This window comes from Mercenaria mercenaria, chromosome 12 (genome assembly GCF_021730395.1).
Source record: "Mercenaria mercenaria strain notata chromosome 12, MADL_Memer_1, whole genome shotgun sequence".
Classification (NCBI taxonomy): domain Eukaryota; kingdom Metazoa; phylum Mollusca; class Bivalvia; order Venerida; family Veneridae; genus Mercenaria; species Mercenaria mercenaria.
The window spans coordinates 3297012-3313569 of record NC_069372.1 but is presented as its reverse complement, the minus strand read 5'-3'; the positions used below and the strand labels follow the sequence as shown (position 1 = coordinate 3313569).

The following is a 16558-nucleotide window of genomic DNA, read 5'->3' as shown; positions in this document are numbered from 1 at the left end:
ACATGTATACTTTGATTTGTTTAAATACCAATACATGATAATATTAAAAGATGTGCAATGAAATTATTGAATAGATTTGGTAAACTTGATAGATCTATCCGCTTGTCACTCAGTCTGAAGAATACATCAATTATTCAAAAAAAATCTGATTTCTGATCTGATAATAGATACTATCACAAAACATACCGCTATCTTGTATTGAAATGTTTTCCTCTCGTACAGTTTAAATACTTTTGTTGGATTAAAATTTCAGATCAGAAATCTATAAATACATAAAACTAATAAATTTCTAATGAAACACTTGCGTATTAGGAGCGAAAAAGTATCCATTGTTTCGCGCAAAGCACAGAAAATAAATTGCTAAAATATTTTGTTTAAAGAAAAACATCAGTCACAACATTCACATTCCGAATAAAAAATGCTATTCATTTATATTAATTGAATGTATATAGACAATCAAGCATGTGAGAGATGATGTCTTGTTACTTGATCACTGTTTGAGATAAGAGTTATCAAAGCGCTAAGGGGAGAAAACGCTAACAGCGAAACTGACTTAATCGTAGTATTTGCACACTTCCTTCCCCTGATAAGTGAGGAAAATTTCTCAGTATGTATATTATATTATGTTTGCAGGTTTTCGAAATAAATAAAATTTAATGGTCAAACAATCTGATATTGCAAGACTAGCACGTGTTCACCAACCTGCAGAAAATCCCTTTACGTTGCTGAGTTTTAACCTAAAGAATCGAGTCACTGTACATGTTTCAAACTTTAGGTTTAGGTTCTGTAGGTCCACTTTGAACGTGCACGACTAAATTGCGTAAATTTTCAATATTCCAGTTTTGACTCCTCAGGTGCAAAAATGAAAATTAACAAAAACATGTGACATGTATCCGTGCACATATAAGAATAAAATCTCAGTATGACAGTATTAAATCCCACATTGAAAGAACATGATAGCAAAACGGATAAATATTATTATTAATGAAAAAAAAAAGAATAGAATATAGCAAAATTACAACAAAACACGGTTATTCTGATATTTGTTTTAATAAATGAACTTTTTTGTTAGAAAAAAAAACACAGCTATGAAAAAAAATACGCTCTCACATTTGAAGACAATTTAAATGTACATGGTCATGTATTGATATATATGTATAATACATATCAAGATTTTCAACCATTAAGAGACGAATACCAATAACAGGAGCCAACAATGAGCGAACTGAACTGACATTAATATTCATATTCCAAGCATTGTGTCTATGGTCATATTCATGTCTATTTTGTTGACGTTTAAGGTTACGTCGGCAGAGATGAGATCACATGGCTCTTTCAATTCAAAATGGCCGAGGAAGACTAAAGCACCGTTTCGCGCACTTTTTAGATCTTGCAGTGCATCTCGAAAGAACTACAAAAGTTCTGCAAGCTGTTCTGACAAGTGAAGTATAAAAAAATAGGAAGGCTGTAAATGTATAAAGAAGACATGACTAAAAGAACACTCGGTATTGGTTATATAAACAATCAAATGATATAAACGGAAATTGAAATGCCTTTTCGATATGGAAACGAAAACTTAAAATTTGATTTATACGAATTTAACAGTAATTTTTCAGTTTCTGTTGAAAGCCAATTGGAATTTGCTTTGTTTATCCAAGTCAGAGCGACGGGTTAGATCGTCTTTATTTAACAGAATATCACTTTATCTTTCGTGTGAGTTCAAAAGCGAACACCGTCTATCGCAATCAAACATACTATTTGAAACAACATGTTTCTCCGGAAAATTTTCTATCCTTAATTACTTAATGTGTTCAGCAAATCGACGTGTGATGTAGAAAAATATCATTTTGGTCATTTGCACAATTCAAGAATCCAAGTTAGAGGACATTTTTTTCATTAGTCAATCAACCGATGTGTTTTTGGAAACAAATGAGAGATGACGCACATTTCAAAAACACTCATGAACCGTTGCTTTCTTACGTTCTATGCTTCCAGTGGAACTTCTTTTGGATTTAATTACTCATTGGCCCTCCAAGCAGAAAACATTCACGTGTAATAAAAACTTTGGATTTTTTGTTTGTTTTAATTACATTCAGACCGATCCCATTTGGTTGCCATCAATTTGATAACCTCTTTAAACACTGATTTTAGATTTTTATACAGCGTCAATTTGTCCCTGAAAGGATAGCGCGGTTAAAAACATCATAGGTTCTAAAGTAATTCTGCGGGTGGATCCATGTCTTCGGTAACTATGGCAACAAATGTTCGAGATGACATGAAGAGGAGAATAGCAGCAAACCATGCCAGGAGCCAGGCCAGAATGTCCAGGTAGAATGCGGCATGTAGGTCAGTCGTATTCTGTTTTATACCCGTCAGATATACCACAAAGCAGACCAGTAACAGGACACCTGAAAAAAGTTGGAACAGAGGTGAGCGTGTTCGTGTGCGTGCGTGCGTTGGGGGGAGGGGTCAAGATCGAGTCAAGATCCAGATACAAGTACAATTTATTCATTATTCTAAAGGTCTCGATGGTTTGGCAGAAACGGGTCCACGGGATGGCGGATCCGGCACACGCCCATTAAAACAGTAAAGAATATATTTTCGGTAGTTCTCAGTTGAGGCATTAACTATTTAAGAAAACCAATTCTTCTGACATGGTCCTGAACACAATTTGTCAATAGTATTTACAATTAATTTTTGGAGTGAAGGGACCGGACGGCAATCAAATCTGAAAGCCTGAACAGTTTTCGTGCTGTTATTAAAAATTGCTTTTCGAAGTCGGAAAGCGCTGGTTGATGAATACCTGCTCTGCTGTTTTGTTTGGCAACAGATAATTGATATCATTAGTAGAATAATTTCAAAGATTTTCAAAATGAACGGATACCGTATTAGAAACCGATGAAACCAATGTAATCGAATGTACAAACAGCAAGAACCATACGTATAATGATTTTTTCGTAGTTTAAGAAATATTTGACACAAGCTCTCAACTTATATCTAAGAATTATTTATATAGTTTTCAGAGATTTTGGCCTTAGAAACCATACACATGTAGCCTACAAAATACCATTAACTTCAAAAACTATGATTACATATCGTTACCCCCACTAACAATTCATGAATGGAGATTTGTAAGGAGAAAATATCTCCTAAATAAAGGGAATAACTTCTCCTGAAAGGCTAGTGGTTCCATTATAATCCTGGATATAACTGTCGTGTTACAGTCTGAGGATCATTTGTTCATGCTAAACCTAATTTCCTTATCGATTCAGCAACGGAACCGTTTACTGTATTCTTCAGATTATCCTATTTTTGCCGCTATTAAGACTGTATTCGTTAAAATAGTTTATTCGGAAGAACAGAGAGCTAATGTTAATAATGCTGAGTTTACTAGCGCTTTTGGGAATTTGAAATTAACATCATAATACACTGTCATTGAATGACGTCAGAACTTGGTGTGAAAAAGCAACTGGCAAAAGCAAAATGGTACTTTGATCTTTTGTTGTAGCTACACTGTATACTGGATTTTTAGGCATCCGTGCTATGGAATAAATCTACGTCAAATTTCATTTCACGCTCAAGTCGTTTACAACAAGAAACGCTGTACCTATCCTCATTGATACCAAAATTAAAAAATTCCTGACTGTTTGTACTTTGAAATTTTCTTTGGCGAGTATGGTTTAGGTTTATTTGATACCCTCATTAGAAAATTCCTAAATATTTTTTTGTATATAACTGTTTTTATAAAATGGCATGTAGCAAATGTTTTACTTTTTAACTTACCTGCTTCGAACGAAAGAGACCAAGCCGTATTCATAAGACTTTTCATTTCCTGATAGACTTTCAGTCTTAGGATACTACAAACAGTGGCCGCAACCAATGAAAATACTGCTATAAATAGCAGGAGACGCATTGTAAACAACATCATCCCTATCTCGGTGTCTGAAAGAACAAAAAAAAATAGTCAAAGTCTTGGCTACTGCTTGTAAAACTGTCTAAAATCTTTTAAAACAATTCTGTGTTTCATGGAGCTAAATTTGATTTTTAGCATCCCTTTCAATTTATTTAAAATTGCATCGATTATTTAGTCAACTTCAGTGTATATTGTAACATGCTTTTGCTATCTGAGAGGGTAAACAAGAATTTAAATTTTTCATTGCTACGCAGTGAATTGAAGTGAACATTAACAGAGCTTGCTTTTTACACGCAAAAAATGTATTTTCAGGACTAAATATTTGTATCACAAAGACTGTATTCATATCATTTTATAAACCAAAGTACACATAGGGCGGCTTCTTACCTAACTAATAAAATTGTAGAAAATCAAGATGTTTTAACTTTAGAATTCTTTTTCCAATTTTCATTACAAAAGTAATCAAGATCCGGTGTTTGGACAGCACATAATGACCATTTCTTGCTTAGACTTTTCGACAGAATATTTAAAGGGACTGATTTTCAGATCGTACAACAATAATGAAAAAAAAAAAGAAAATATTAAGATATCAGGAAATTACTGCTATATTTGTAAGAAGGCTTTGAAATTTAGGTACCGACATATTACATGTATATGTTATGGAAACAAATGAGAATATTAAATTGTTTTACTTTTTTTTCATTCAAATATTAACAAACACCCTCCGGGGTGTATTATTCAAGAGTGTAAGAAACTTTTTATTGCCGTGGCAGACCCCGGGTTCGATCCCCGACTCACACATGCTTTTTATTTTGATTTAGCATTCTTTAAAATAGTTTAGAATATGACCAATAATTAATATATATAATATAATAATAATAATCTATATTAGATCATGTACATGCACAAATCAGCTACGTCTGTCAGTCGCTTTAAATCCTTATACTTGGGGAGTAATCACACACCAATATAAATTCTGTTTTCGTCTAATGCCGTAATTTAGCTTAATGGATCTGTCTTGTAGCTTTCTGACTTTGAATTTCATTTTTGCATTTTTATTTGTTTGTGTATTGTTTTAATTATCTTGCTGTTCTTGTTGAGAGCCTCAAGGACAACTGATGAGTTCTATCGTTAAAAGAAGCCTTTATGATGATGATAATAATAATAATAACAATAATAATAATAATCAATACAATAATGATAAAAAAATCATAAAAATCTTAATACCCTTACCAAAATTTATTTCTCTCCATAATTTAGTTGTACTGCCCACTCTGGTAGAAATTTCCGTTCCGGCGAAATCGTGCAAAGTGTGATACTCGTGCCACAATCCAGCTTGCATATGAACATAATTCAAGCGTATCGGACCTATCTCCACTGAATCGATATTTCCAACCTCCCAGAAGTCTAGAACGAGAGCTAGAATACTAAAAACCGTGGCAATAAATAGAATTAATATGCCAGATAAAAAACAAAAGTCTGTCATTATGCTTTTGCAGGCGAATTCCAGCAATATATTTTCGATTAAAAAATATCCTCTATGTTCTTCATGAAATATACAGAAAAATAGCTATATAGTTTTATCCTGTCATTGACTGCTATAAATATCCTCGTCACTAACTTTCGCGCTCCGAAATCTAAATCCTTGACGCTCCGTAGAAAAAAAATCTGCGCAAGTTGGTGCAGTAAATCACGGAACCAGATGCTCTGCAAAATGGATATTTCACAACTTGATTAAATAAATGATTGTATTTGGACATCAAACAATCTGCTTCTAAATATTTCCCAATATGATTCAGTGTTTTTCTCGGTGCAGACCAATATAATCTCTCCGCAGAGATTCCTCTTGGGGACATACTCTCACTATTTCGTCTAGATTATAATTTGGTTTTCTATTCGCGTCTGCCTGGAGGGTCATAGAGGCTGAAATAATTATACTCAAAACGTGAGCTGTCACGTATAAAACAAAGGTTTAGAGTTCAGGGTCTTTTTAGGTTGACTATACGAAGTATAAGGAGAGCCATTCTACTCGACCCGGTGTCCGCCTTGGCGTCGGCGTCTGCGTCCGCGTCCACACCTTGGTTTAAGTTTTGGTGCACTTTTTACAGATTTTATTCTCTTTATCTCTGTAATTTGTTTATGGATTTGCTTCAAATGTAAACTATTTATTCCTCATCATTACCATCGTCCTCATCATAGCATCGTATGATACAAGGTTCAAAACTCTGGCTTAAATATTTCACGAATTATGCTCCTTTTCTAACTTAGAATTTCAGTTTAATTTTGATGTTTTTTTCACAATATCTCTTTTGTTACTAATACCCCAGTCACATATACGGCGCAGTAGAAACTTAAAACATCTCGCCAGAAACCGCTGTCCAGATTTGAAATAATTCTATACTCATATTCTAGCTACGTCTTGCCATGGATAGAAACGTAGTAATCCGTATCGATCCGTACCTGAGCCGTACCTCAAAGTAGTAATCCGTATCAATCCGTACCAACGCTTGGTCAAAACGTATTCAAGACTTATCCCAAACTTGCAAGTTTCTCCAACTTTTGAACATGCACAAAATTGTTTGAGCGATCCGTAGCCATTTGAGCGTGACTTTAGTCCAACTTGGTTGAAACTTATTCATCCGTAGTTAAACGTACTAAAACGTAGTTATCCGTACTGAAACGTACCTTGCCGTAGCTGAACGTAGTTATCCGAGGTTGCCCGTACTTATGCGTAGTTCAACGTAGTTCACCGCAGACCCGTCCAAGCGCTGGGCAAGTTGCCAGGCGCAGTAAAACGTAATTCAACGTATTACCCTGTACTTATCTGTACATATTCTCGTCCTGTATTTTTTTGTTGTTCCCCGTTTCTCACCATTTTTTCCGAACTAAGACGTACTGCTCCGTACTTATCCCCCCACAGACCAATCCCATCCGCACCGTACCTCAACGCACGGATATATCCGTATTATGTGACTGTATCTTAAATGGATTTGACTCAAACTTAAAATATTTGTTTACATCATCCCCCACATCATATGACATAAGGTCCATAAGGCATAAACATATTTATGTAAGTTTTATCCATTTTATTCAGGCTATGGAAGAAATTCATAACATTTATACAATATTAATATGTGTTGATAAGTCATGATGTAATAAAAAGATAATTAGCTTTGCATCAGAAAATATGCATTCGTTTTTTAGCGGAATAATATTGCGCTCCTGAAGTTGCGCAATATTTCCGCTGCAAAACTCGTGCACATTTCTCGATACGAAGCTAATAAACTATAAACAAAAGAGAGTTTTTAAATTATTATAAGCTTATATTTATAATTATAAAAGAAATGACATTTCATATGCTAAACTTGTACATATATATCTAGAAAAAGGGTTATAAGTACACTTAAAGCTGCATACCTCCAGATCGTTCGACAACAACAAAAAAAATCTTTTTTTAGATATCTTGAAATAAATGCTATATTTCTTAAGAAGGCTTTAAAACTTAATTACTGACAAACTTTGTGTTACGGAAACACATGAGAATTTGCTGTTTTTACTACTTTCTGCGATGAAAATCGAAAAGCGTTTGTCACGCTTTTACCCCAGGTAAACTGTCTCCATTATAAATATCTATACTTTGAAGTCATTATTCACTACTTCAGCTATAGCGCTATTGGTTACGACGACGGGAAAATGTCTTTATTGCCGCGGCGGTCCGGGGTTCCATTCCCGACGCGGTCATCTTTTTTTCTTGATTTGGAACTTTTAAAATATGTTAGAAACAAAAATTCATATTCTAATGTTCATAATATGACCAAACTTCAATTTGAAAGAAAGATTATTTTTTAGCCAAATCTGGAGGCATGCTAAAATCCAGCCTTATTCATATAACATACCACATAAATACTACAACGTAACCAAGAGAACCATGATTGCTAACCCGAACTCCAAGACTCTAAAATGCAACATTTTTTTGTAGTCCAAAATATTACTTTAAATGTAGACCTGCAGGTCTCATATAGCTACACAGGGAAAACGAGCATGATCGGGCCAATCATTGAAGCGTAGGTGTCACAGCAGAAAAAAAGGGTATATTCTTGCCGGATCGTCTCCAAAGAACAATGCTGGAAAATAATTTCTAAATTGGACCGAATCTCAAGGTTAAGGGGAAATGACTTTTGGTTCGTTTTCTTTTTAAGCTCTGTTGGTCAACGGAATAATTAACCAAAAGGAAAATGAGTATAGAATTATTTCAAATCTGGACAGCGGTTTCTGGCGAGAAGGTGTTTTAAGTTTCTGCTGCGCAGATATAAGGATATGTGACAACGTTCCCCTTTTGGCAGCCACGTTTTCGAAACGAAAACACATTTTTACATTCTCGGTTAAGGGTCACCAGTTGAGCAATTCTGTGAAACTCAGTAATTTGAAACCAGGCCAGCTGTATTATATATATAAAAAAAAGTTTAACGCTATAACGGTATAAAGAAAACCACGATCCTTAATCGGCTCAAGTTTTTTTAACACAGCTGAACGATTGGGATGAATTTAGTAAGATTTCAATCAAGGATCATAATTTTCTGAAATCGAACTTTCCACTACAGCTATATAAAGAAAGCCTGCTCCGTCCCAAAACGACCATGTTTTTCTTTGGAGATAATGCCAGTAGTTTCAGAAAAAAGACCATTTAAGGAAAACATGCCCCGTCCCTCTAGCAGTCATTTCGTTTAAACAAGTAGGACTGATTTGAAGGAATTTTGAAGAGTGTTACTCAAGTAATTAGTCAGTCGAAATCGGTCCAAGATGTTTCAATGTTCCTTTCTGGATGACCCAAATTTGTATGAATCTGAAAAGGGACAATTTAAAGTATGTCCGTGAAGTTTAGTTGAAACGTCCGAGATTTTCAGACAATGTTGAAACCAAGCGGATTTCATAAAGACCCTTAACCCTTATCATGCTGGACACGAATGATTCTGCCTTTGCGGCCAGTGCAGACCAAGATCAGCCCGCACATCCATGCTGGCTGATTATGGTTTGCACTATTCGCTATTCAGTCCGTACATTTTCAGTGAAAACCCCTTCGAATAATAAATGGTACTGCCCAAATTGAATGATGGACAAGCCCATTTTAGAAATTGAGCAGGATAAAGGTTAAAGCTCATGGTGCTCATACGAGCTCAAACATCTGTCCATACTAACAATTATGTACAACGGATGCATTCCTTTAAAATAAAACTATTAAAACTATATTTTTTGCACTGATAAGTAATAAAATATGATTATTATAATTATCATTATTATCATAAAATCTCTCTGTATAACATGAAAAATGGCATGCGTACTTATTTTAAGCACGTTTTCATGCAGTAGCAACAACAACAACAATATACATATTTACACACATTTAGAAATGCATTTAAAACCGTGTTAATCAATAACACAAAACAGACACTCGCAGCTATAATATAAGTCCACAAAAAACTCTTTAACAGATAGACATAGGTCAAAATATATCTAAAAATTGGATGTAACATGCATGCTGTACCACAACCACAGAAAAGTGGTCTCGATTTTTTTTCTACCGCCAGTAATAAAAAAGTTACAATAAAATCTATTTATAGTAATAAGAAAGGGACGTAATTCTAAAAACAAGGGTGCCTCATGGTGGTGAACATTTGGTCCAAGTTACATCAAAATTCCTCCATGCATGAAGAAGAAATGCTCCGTACAAAGTCATTCTTGAATTTGACCTTTGACCTCTAAATATGACCTTGACCTTAGACCTAGGGACCTGGTTCTTGCGCATGACAATCCGTCTTATGTTGGTGAACATTTGTGCCAAGTTACTTCACAATCCCTCCATGCATGAAGAAGAAATGCTCCAGACAAAGTCATTCTTGTGTCTGACCTTTGGTCTCTAAGTGTGACCTTGACATTAGACCTTGGGCCTGGGTTTTGCGCAAGACATGTTGTCTCATCCAGGGGAATAATTGTGCCAACTGATATCTAAATCCTGTTTTGCATGACAAAGTTATAGACCGGACAGGAAAAAAATCCTCTTGACCTTTGATCTCAAAGTGTGACATTGACCTTTAAGCTAGGGTACTGTGTGTTGCGCATGACACGTCGTCTCATCATGGGGAACATTTATGCCAAATAATATTGTAATCCCTTGATGGATGACAGAGTTCTAGATCGGACAGGAAAAAAACCTTATTGACCTTTGACCTCCAATTGTGACCTTGACCTTTGAGCTAAGGGTCTGGGCTTTGCACATGACATGTTGTCTCATCATGGGGAACATTTGTGCCAAGTAATATTAAAATCCCTTCATGGATGGCAGAGTTATGGACGGGACAGGAAAAAAACTCTGTTGACCTTTGACCCTCAATTGTGACCTTGACCTTTGAGCTAGGGGTCCGGGATTTGCGCACGACACGTCGTCTCATCATGGGGAACATTTGTGCCAAGTGATATTAAAATCCCTTAATGAATGTCAGAGTTATGGACCGGACACGAAACAGACCCTGTTCATGCTATGTTAACATTTGACTGCTAAGTGTGACCTTGAACTTTGAGCTAGGGGTCTGAAAGTTGTGAATGACACATCGTCTTATTATGAGGTACATTTGAGCCAAGTAATATTAAAATCCCTTCATGGATGGGAGAGTTATGGACCGGACAGGAAAAAAGCCCTGTTGACCTTTGACACCCAATTGTGACCTTGACCTTAAAGCTAGGGGTCTAGGTTTTGCGCATGACATGCCGTCTCTTTATGGGGAACATTTGTGCCAAGTAAATTTAAAATCCCTTCATGGATGGCAGAGTTATGGACCGGACAGGAAAATAGCCCTGTTGACCTTTGACCTCCAATTGTGACCTTGACCTTTGAGCTAGGGGTCCGGAATTCGCACATGACACGTCATCTCATCATGGGGAACACTTGTACCAAGTAATACTAAAATCCCTTCAAGGATGAGAGAGTTATGGACCGGACAGGAAAAAAGCCATGTTGATCTTTGACCTCCAATTGTGACCTTGACCTTTGAGCTAGGGGCCCGGGTTTTGCGCATGACACGTCGTCTCATCATGGGGAACATTTGTGCCAAGTAATATTAAAATCCCTTAATGGATGACAGAGTTATGGACCGGACACAAAATTGCGGACGGACGGACGGAATGACGGAAAAGCGCATTCCTATAGTCCCCGAAACTGGTTTTCAACCAGTAGGGGACTAATAACTGATTTCCAGTAGATTTTCAGCCAAATTCTCCAGGTACTGTTGTCACATTAAGAATATATCCGCTTACTTTAAAAAGTATCGTGATCCTCTACTATATCATCTGCATAAAGGAGAACAGAGGCACTTTCGCCATCAATATCGATTCCTTTACCAAGTAACCTATCAGCCCGGGTCCATCGGAATTGTTAAATGTTGTTAAATATATTAATTACTTAAAATAGTACCATGCGTCTAGATATCCTAAAACACCATTTTCTAATAAAAAGTAGACGTCTTTGTAAAATTAGGTAGCAGGTTTTTGCACATGTACGTATTATGCCTGGTTAATGTTGGTTTTAGAGGGCGTACGCCCTGTGTATTTCCGTTATTAATGTTATTGTACATACTTTAATGAGTCTATTTACTTTCCCAGAGAAGAAAGCCTGAAAATGTTGTAAATTTGTCACTATTAACCGCATTACCATAACGATCAATTCGTACCCACACTTTTTCGCCCTTGTCGCATTTCGTAATGATGGAATTAAACCCTTGATTATAATTTCCTCCTGGTTCAGCATGAGCCTGAACAAGTTGGTTCCCTTCTTTAACGATCTCAGCATGAAGAGCACCGTTAAGTGTACTCGTTGTAGCGGTCTGAAATGTGTAGATGCCGGTTACTGGACAAGTGAAGATGTGAGTGTTGGTGTTGAAACCTTGTCCTTCGTTAAGTTCCACTTTATCAAATGGAATTATCTGAGCATTGCTTAAATGTGTGGCGTGTGTGGACAAATAGGCTGTAAACGCAATGTAAGTTCTCTGGCTCTGTAGTAGACATTCTATTTTTGATGTTGACTCTGCATCTAATAAACAGAAAAATCATATAAATCATAGCAAGTGTAGGTATAGACTAGCCACTAGACTGATAATAAATATATTTCTACATTTTCCCCCTTTTTTGTCGAATTCAATTTCGTAGAGACAAAAGCCAGTCTATTTTAGAGATTTTCACAGAGGAATGATGTTAAAATTATCTATGATATTGGACACAGGATATAAACTGGCTCAGTTCACTATATTCAATCATAAAAATGTAAAAAAGATTTATCATAGTCTAGGAGCTAGTCTAGTGTAGCTATTGCGGTCAGTATCGATGCAAATTATATTGCAGAGGGTGTTTTGTATACAGGTACTTGATGTAATTGTGTGCAGAATATCAAACTTTATTTCATAGGTCTAGGTGTTAAAATTGAGCTGATGTCTGTTTCGCACACTTTCAAAATGCACTTGCATAATATGCATACCGGCAACCTATATGGGCGTCTCTTCCAAAAGGACGTTTGTAATGTTAATTGGTGGATAGTACAAGATATAAAAGACTTTCCAATTCTATAAGCTTAACTGGTTCAAGTTAAGCATGCCAGTTGTGAAACATTCAAACTACAAAGGAATGTTAGTAATTTGAGTTGGATTGTGACAGCTGTAGCGCGAACTTACAACCCCTGGTTTCGTAGTACGATTTGCTACTTCTGGACCAGTGCCTTCGCTCAACGCTTATTACTAATATTCCAGAACGGATTCACGTGATTTTTAAATGTATACTTCAATAACGATAAAAATAAAAAGAATGTAATATATATAACTTGTCCAATACAAAATATCTACTTGTGTTACTAATAATGAGAGAAAGTTCTGGGTTAAAATTTAAAAAGACAGATGGAACTTATTACGAGATTTCATCCTATGCTGTGACTATATCTCTTTGCAAAATATAGCCAATGCAAGACAAATAATTTATTTAGGCCTCATAAAATGTTCAAGATAACTTAAAAAATCAAAGGTCGCTGACTTCGAATCACGTGTCCCTCAACGACGTCCGGGGGTCTCCGTGGCCGAGTGGTTAAGGTCGCTGACTTTGAATCACTTGCCCCTCATCGATGTGGGTTCGAGCCTCACTCGGGGCGTTGAATACTTCATGTGAGGAAGCCATCCAGCTGGCTTATGGAAGGTCGGTGGATCTACCAAAGTGCCAGCTCGTGATAAAATAATGCACGGAGGGGCACCTGGGGTCTTCCTCCACCATCAAAGCTGCAAAGTCGCCATATGACCTTTAAATGTGTCGGTGCGACGTTAAACCCAACAAAATAAATAAATGAATCAACGACGTCCGTTCGAACCACGCTTGGGTCGTAGAATTTTTCACTTGAGGAAGCACACCAGCTAGCCAACGGAAGGTCGGTGGTTCTACCCAGGTGCCCGCTCGTGCCAGAACCAATGCCCGGAGGCACTCGGGGCAAAAGCTGCAAAATCCGCCAGCTGTGCCTGTGTGAATGAATTCATAATTTACCTGCAACTGTTTCACAATAGAACAGTATGAGAAAACGGTTTTGTCCGTTAAATTATAGAAATAAAGCCATTTCCTTTCAACTAATGTTTATTATTTGTTACGCGACCTTTAGAGTGGATCCAATTAATGTGTTCGGAAACTCTGGGAATAAGAAATGGTGAAACACAAATGAGTGGTAAATATATACAGTACATGTAAATGGTTTATTGACAGAGGTATAACTTCAAGGACAATATACATACATGGGCATGTGTTCTGACTGCAAGGTCCATATTGTATGCCTTCTCCGTCACAGAATTTTCCTAGAGGTGATGGCGTTGGATCGGAACAAGTCCTGGTTCGAAACTTTATACCACCATTACACGTTGCACTGCACGGGTCCCATGGTCCCCACTGTGTCCAGGCGCCGTCTAAAAATATTATTATACGTTGAAAAAGTTTTTTGGCTTAGCGGTGGTTTCTTTCTTAGTGCATAGATTTAAACAATATATCTTAAACAACCATTTTGATTCGAGCTATAATTTTTCATTGTTATTTGCAATTAGTTTTCCGATCAGACTGTTCATGCGTTATTTTAAATTTTCGTCTCATATTGGAATTTATTCCTGACATGTGCACATACAGCAGAACTCAATTCCAGGCACTTTTTATATCAAGAGTCACTAAATAACATGCTTAAAAATATTATTTGATATAAGGTAATATCACTACTTACAATTGTATTCTCTTCGTTTAATAAGCTCCTCCCAACCAACAAATAATGAGAAAGAAAATAAGGGCTTAAGGTAGCGTATAGTTCTTCAAGAAATTTCATTCGTGGAAATCTTCAAAAAAGTTTTTTTTATTATTTAGAAAGCATATTAACAAATACGCTTTTGAAATCTCGGAACAGATAAAACAAAACTAATTAGACGCCTGGGGACTACAAAATGATCTAGGTCACTAAAGGGTTTTAAATATCTTGCCACCAAGGCTTACAGATAGGAGTGGGCCCCAAAATCCAAAACGTCTCATTGTGTTTTAAAGCACTGATATAAATTGTATTTGTGTGGACAAATTGAATACATTCACTCAAATCTGTCATTAGTTCCAGTCACAAGATTAATAAGGGATTTTATTGTGACAATGATCTTACTGAGCTTTGAGGGACTCTGTACCTTCCATCATTGAATAGCAATAAGTTCACTTCCATTGAGGTTTAGGTTAGTTTGTGATGACACGAGGCTTTAAAAGATGATATGGCAAACGCTAGTTCAGAAGAAAGTAGGATAGCTGTACAGAAATAAAATTTTGTTGAAAATATCCCTGCTGTTACTGCTACGGAGATGGTAAAAAGACCTCATAATCATTCCTATAATGCAAACAAAGATGTAGCGGGTATATCTGATGCAGAAACGAACACACTGTTGCACATCGGGGCCAGTAATAAATTCTGTAAGTAAAGAAAAAAACTAGAGCTAAGAATAAAGGTGTAGAACCCTCCAAGCAAAACTGCTTGAAAAATTAGGCTGGAAGCTTCCAAGTCATAGAATCGGACATAAGTTACATAACTGAGACTGCAGTTTTGGAAACGGACTCTGTACATGGTCTTCGCTACACTAAAGTCGTCATTACAGATGGTGACAGTACTGTCTTTGTAAAGTTGCAACAACAAAAATCTGGTTGTTGTAGAAGGATTGAAAAGTTTGAATATACAAATGGTACTGTAAAATGTCGCCGTTCACGCTTAGAAAACATGATAACCGAGAAACTCTAAAACACAGGGGAAAAGTAAGCTCACCAAGGTAAATCGTATTCGACTCAGCACTGCGATTCGATGTGCCATCAAAATGAGAACAAAAGATGGAAAAAAATGCTAATCAAATAAGTAGATATAATAAACCTCATCACGTGTTAAAGTTTCATGACCGTATCGGCATATGCGGATGCAAATATTGACAGAGGAATTATTTGAGTCACCTTCAGATGCAGGACATCCCCTGTCATTCGACACACGTGTATACTTTAATGTGTAAAAAACGTCAAAATAACTTTTTAGATGGTTAAAATTTACCGAAATTACAAATAGTTCGCTATAATGTAACTTTATTCGGAGAAGAATAATGCGAACATTTTAAAGACCTAGTCAATTTACATCCTTGTAAATAATAAAGGTAATTTAAATGTTTGTTACATTCCAGTTGAGAGATCAAATTTACGGGTCTATTTCAGTATAGCATAATTATTGTACAGTTATGCTTTTGTCACAATTTAAGCAATACTGAAGCAAATTTGAAAGATGACATTTACTCATTCAAAATTTATACGTGAAATACATTGAAATATATAATGATTGGCGTATTTCTTACGAGCTTGACTTTTCGCATAGCCCGGGACATGTTAAACGTCCAAATATTTAAAAATGCCCTGTGCACAGGTAAAATTAATGTTATTGAGCCACGTTTGGTGGTCATCAGATAGCATACAGTTTCTGTTAATACCTACAAATAGTTTCAGGTATATTTATTCATTTCAAATTTAGTCCAATATATGTTTGTTCAGTATTATTAATTCTTCTAAGAGAAATATATGGTTTCCAAGAAAAAAATGTTACTCCATACCCCACCCACTTCTTACTTATTCACATCCTTGATGTTTCTATTATAAAAGAACGTTGTTAACTTACCTTTGGCATCATGAATAGCCAGAGAGTTGTAATCTGCTTGCAATTTCTCAAGTCTATTCAAAATTATATATTGAATACCGAGACACAAAATAACAACCGATCCTATAAAATATGCAAACATGGTTTAAATTCAAATCGAAAGTAGACTTAAGTATACAGCCCAGACAGAGATCTAGAGCGGATCGATACATACATTTGGGTAAATCAATTCTTTACCCAAATAGTTTACAAATGTTCGACCTTGTGTAAAGACGATATATGAATAAGTTGAATAGAAAAAGTAAACTTTGTATTCACCACCAGTTCATGATGATTGTATGACTGCATCTACCATTAGAATAGATAATTAAATGATCAAATAGTGTGTAGTCTTCAACCTCATGCACTTCCATTATGGGGTGTAGGTTTTTTGCGCT

At 36.0% G+C, this 16558-nt stretch overlaps 2 protein-coding genes across 2 annotated transcripts; both read right to left on the bottom strand.

Moving 5' to 3' along the window:
* Positions 1 to 878: 878 nt before the first annotated feature.
* LOC123534420 (uncharacterized) lies at positions 879 to 5715 on the bottom strand. The gene is made up of 3 exons (XM_045316662.2): positions 5147 to 5715; positions 3784 to 3942; positions 879 to 2408 (listed from the first exon to the last, which is right to left on the bottom strand). Exons 1-3 carry the CDS (start codon positions 5397 to 5399, stop codon positions 2212 to 2214), a joined length of 609 nt encoding a protein of 202 aa, XP_045172597.2. The 5' UTR covers positions 5400 to 5715; the 3' UTR covers positions 879 to 2211.
* Positions 5716 to 6920: 1205 nt separating this feature from the next.
* LOC128547182 (cerebellin-3-like) lies at positions 6921 to 16328 on the bottom strand. The gene is made up of 3 exons (XM_053518997.1): positions 16143 to 16328; positions 13720 to 13887; positions 6921 to 11993 (listed from the first exon to the last, which is right to left on the bottom strand). The coding sequence occupies exons 1-3, from the start codon at positions 16261 to 16263 to the stop codon at positions 11551 to 11553; spliced, it is 732 nt and encodes a 243-aa protein (XP_053374972.1). The 5' UTR covers positions 16264 to 16328; the 3' UTR covers positions 6921 to 11550.
* Between the last annotated feature and the right edge of the window lie 230 nt (positions 16329 to 16558).

What these genes read in the sequence shown, in the direction of transcription:
- LOC128547182 (XM_053518997.1), bottom strand. Translation starts at nt 16,263, where the DNA reads ATGTTTGCATATTTTATAGGATCGGTTGTTATTTTGTGTCTCGGTATT. An exon ending in GGCTATTCATGATGCCAAAG is followed by an intron (nt 13,888 to 16,142) that starts GTAAGTTAACAA and finishes TAATATTTTTAG; the next exon opens with ACGGCGCCTGGACACAGTGG. An exon ending in CAGTCAGAACACATGCCCAT is followed by an intron (nt 11,994 to 13,719) that starts GTATGTATATTG and finishes TCTGTTTATTAG; the next exon opens with ATGCAGAGTCAACATCAAAA.
- LOC123534420 (XM_045316662.2), bottom strand. Translation starts at nt 5,399, where the DNA reads ATGACAGACTTTTGTTTTTTATCTGGCATATTAATTCTATTTATTGCC. An exon ending in ATGGAGAGAAATAAATTTTG is followed by an intron (nt 3,943 to 5,146) that starts GTAAGGGTATTA and finishes TTGTTCTTTCAG; the next exon opens with ACACCGAGATAGGGATGATG. An exon ending in GTCTCTTTCGTTCGAAGCAG is followed by an intron (nt 2,409 to 3,783) that starts GTAAGTTAAAAA and finishes AACTTTTTTCAG; the next exon opens with GTGTCCTGTTACTGGTCTGC.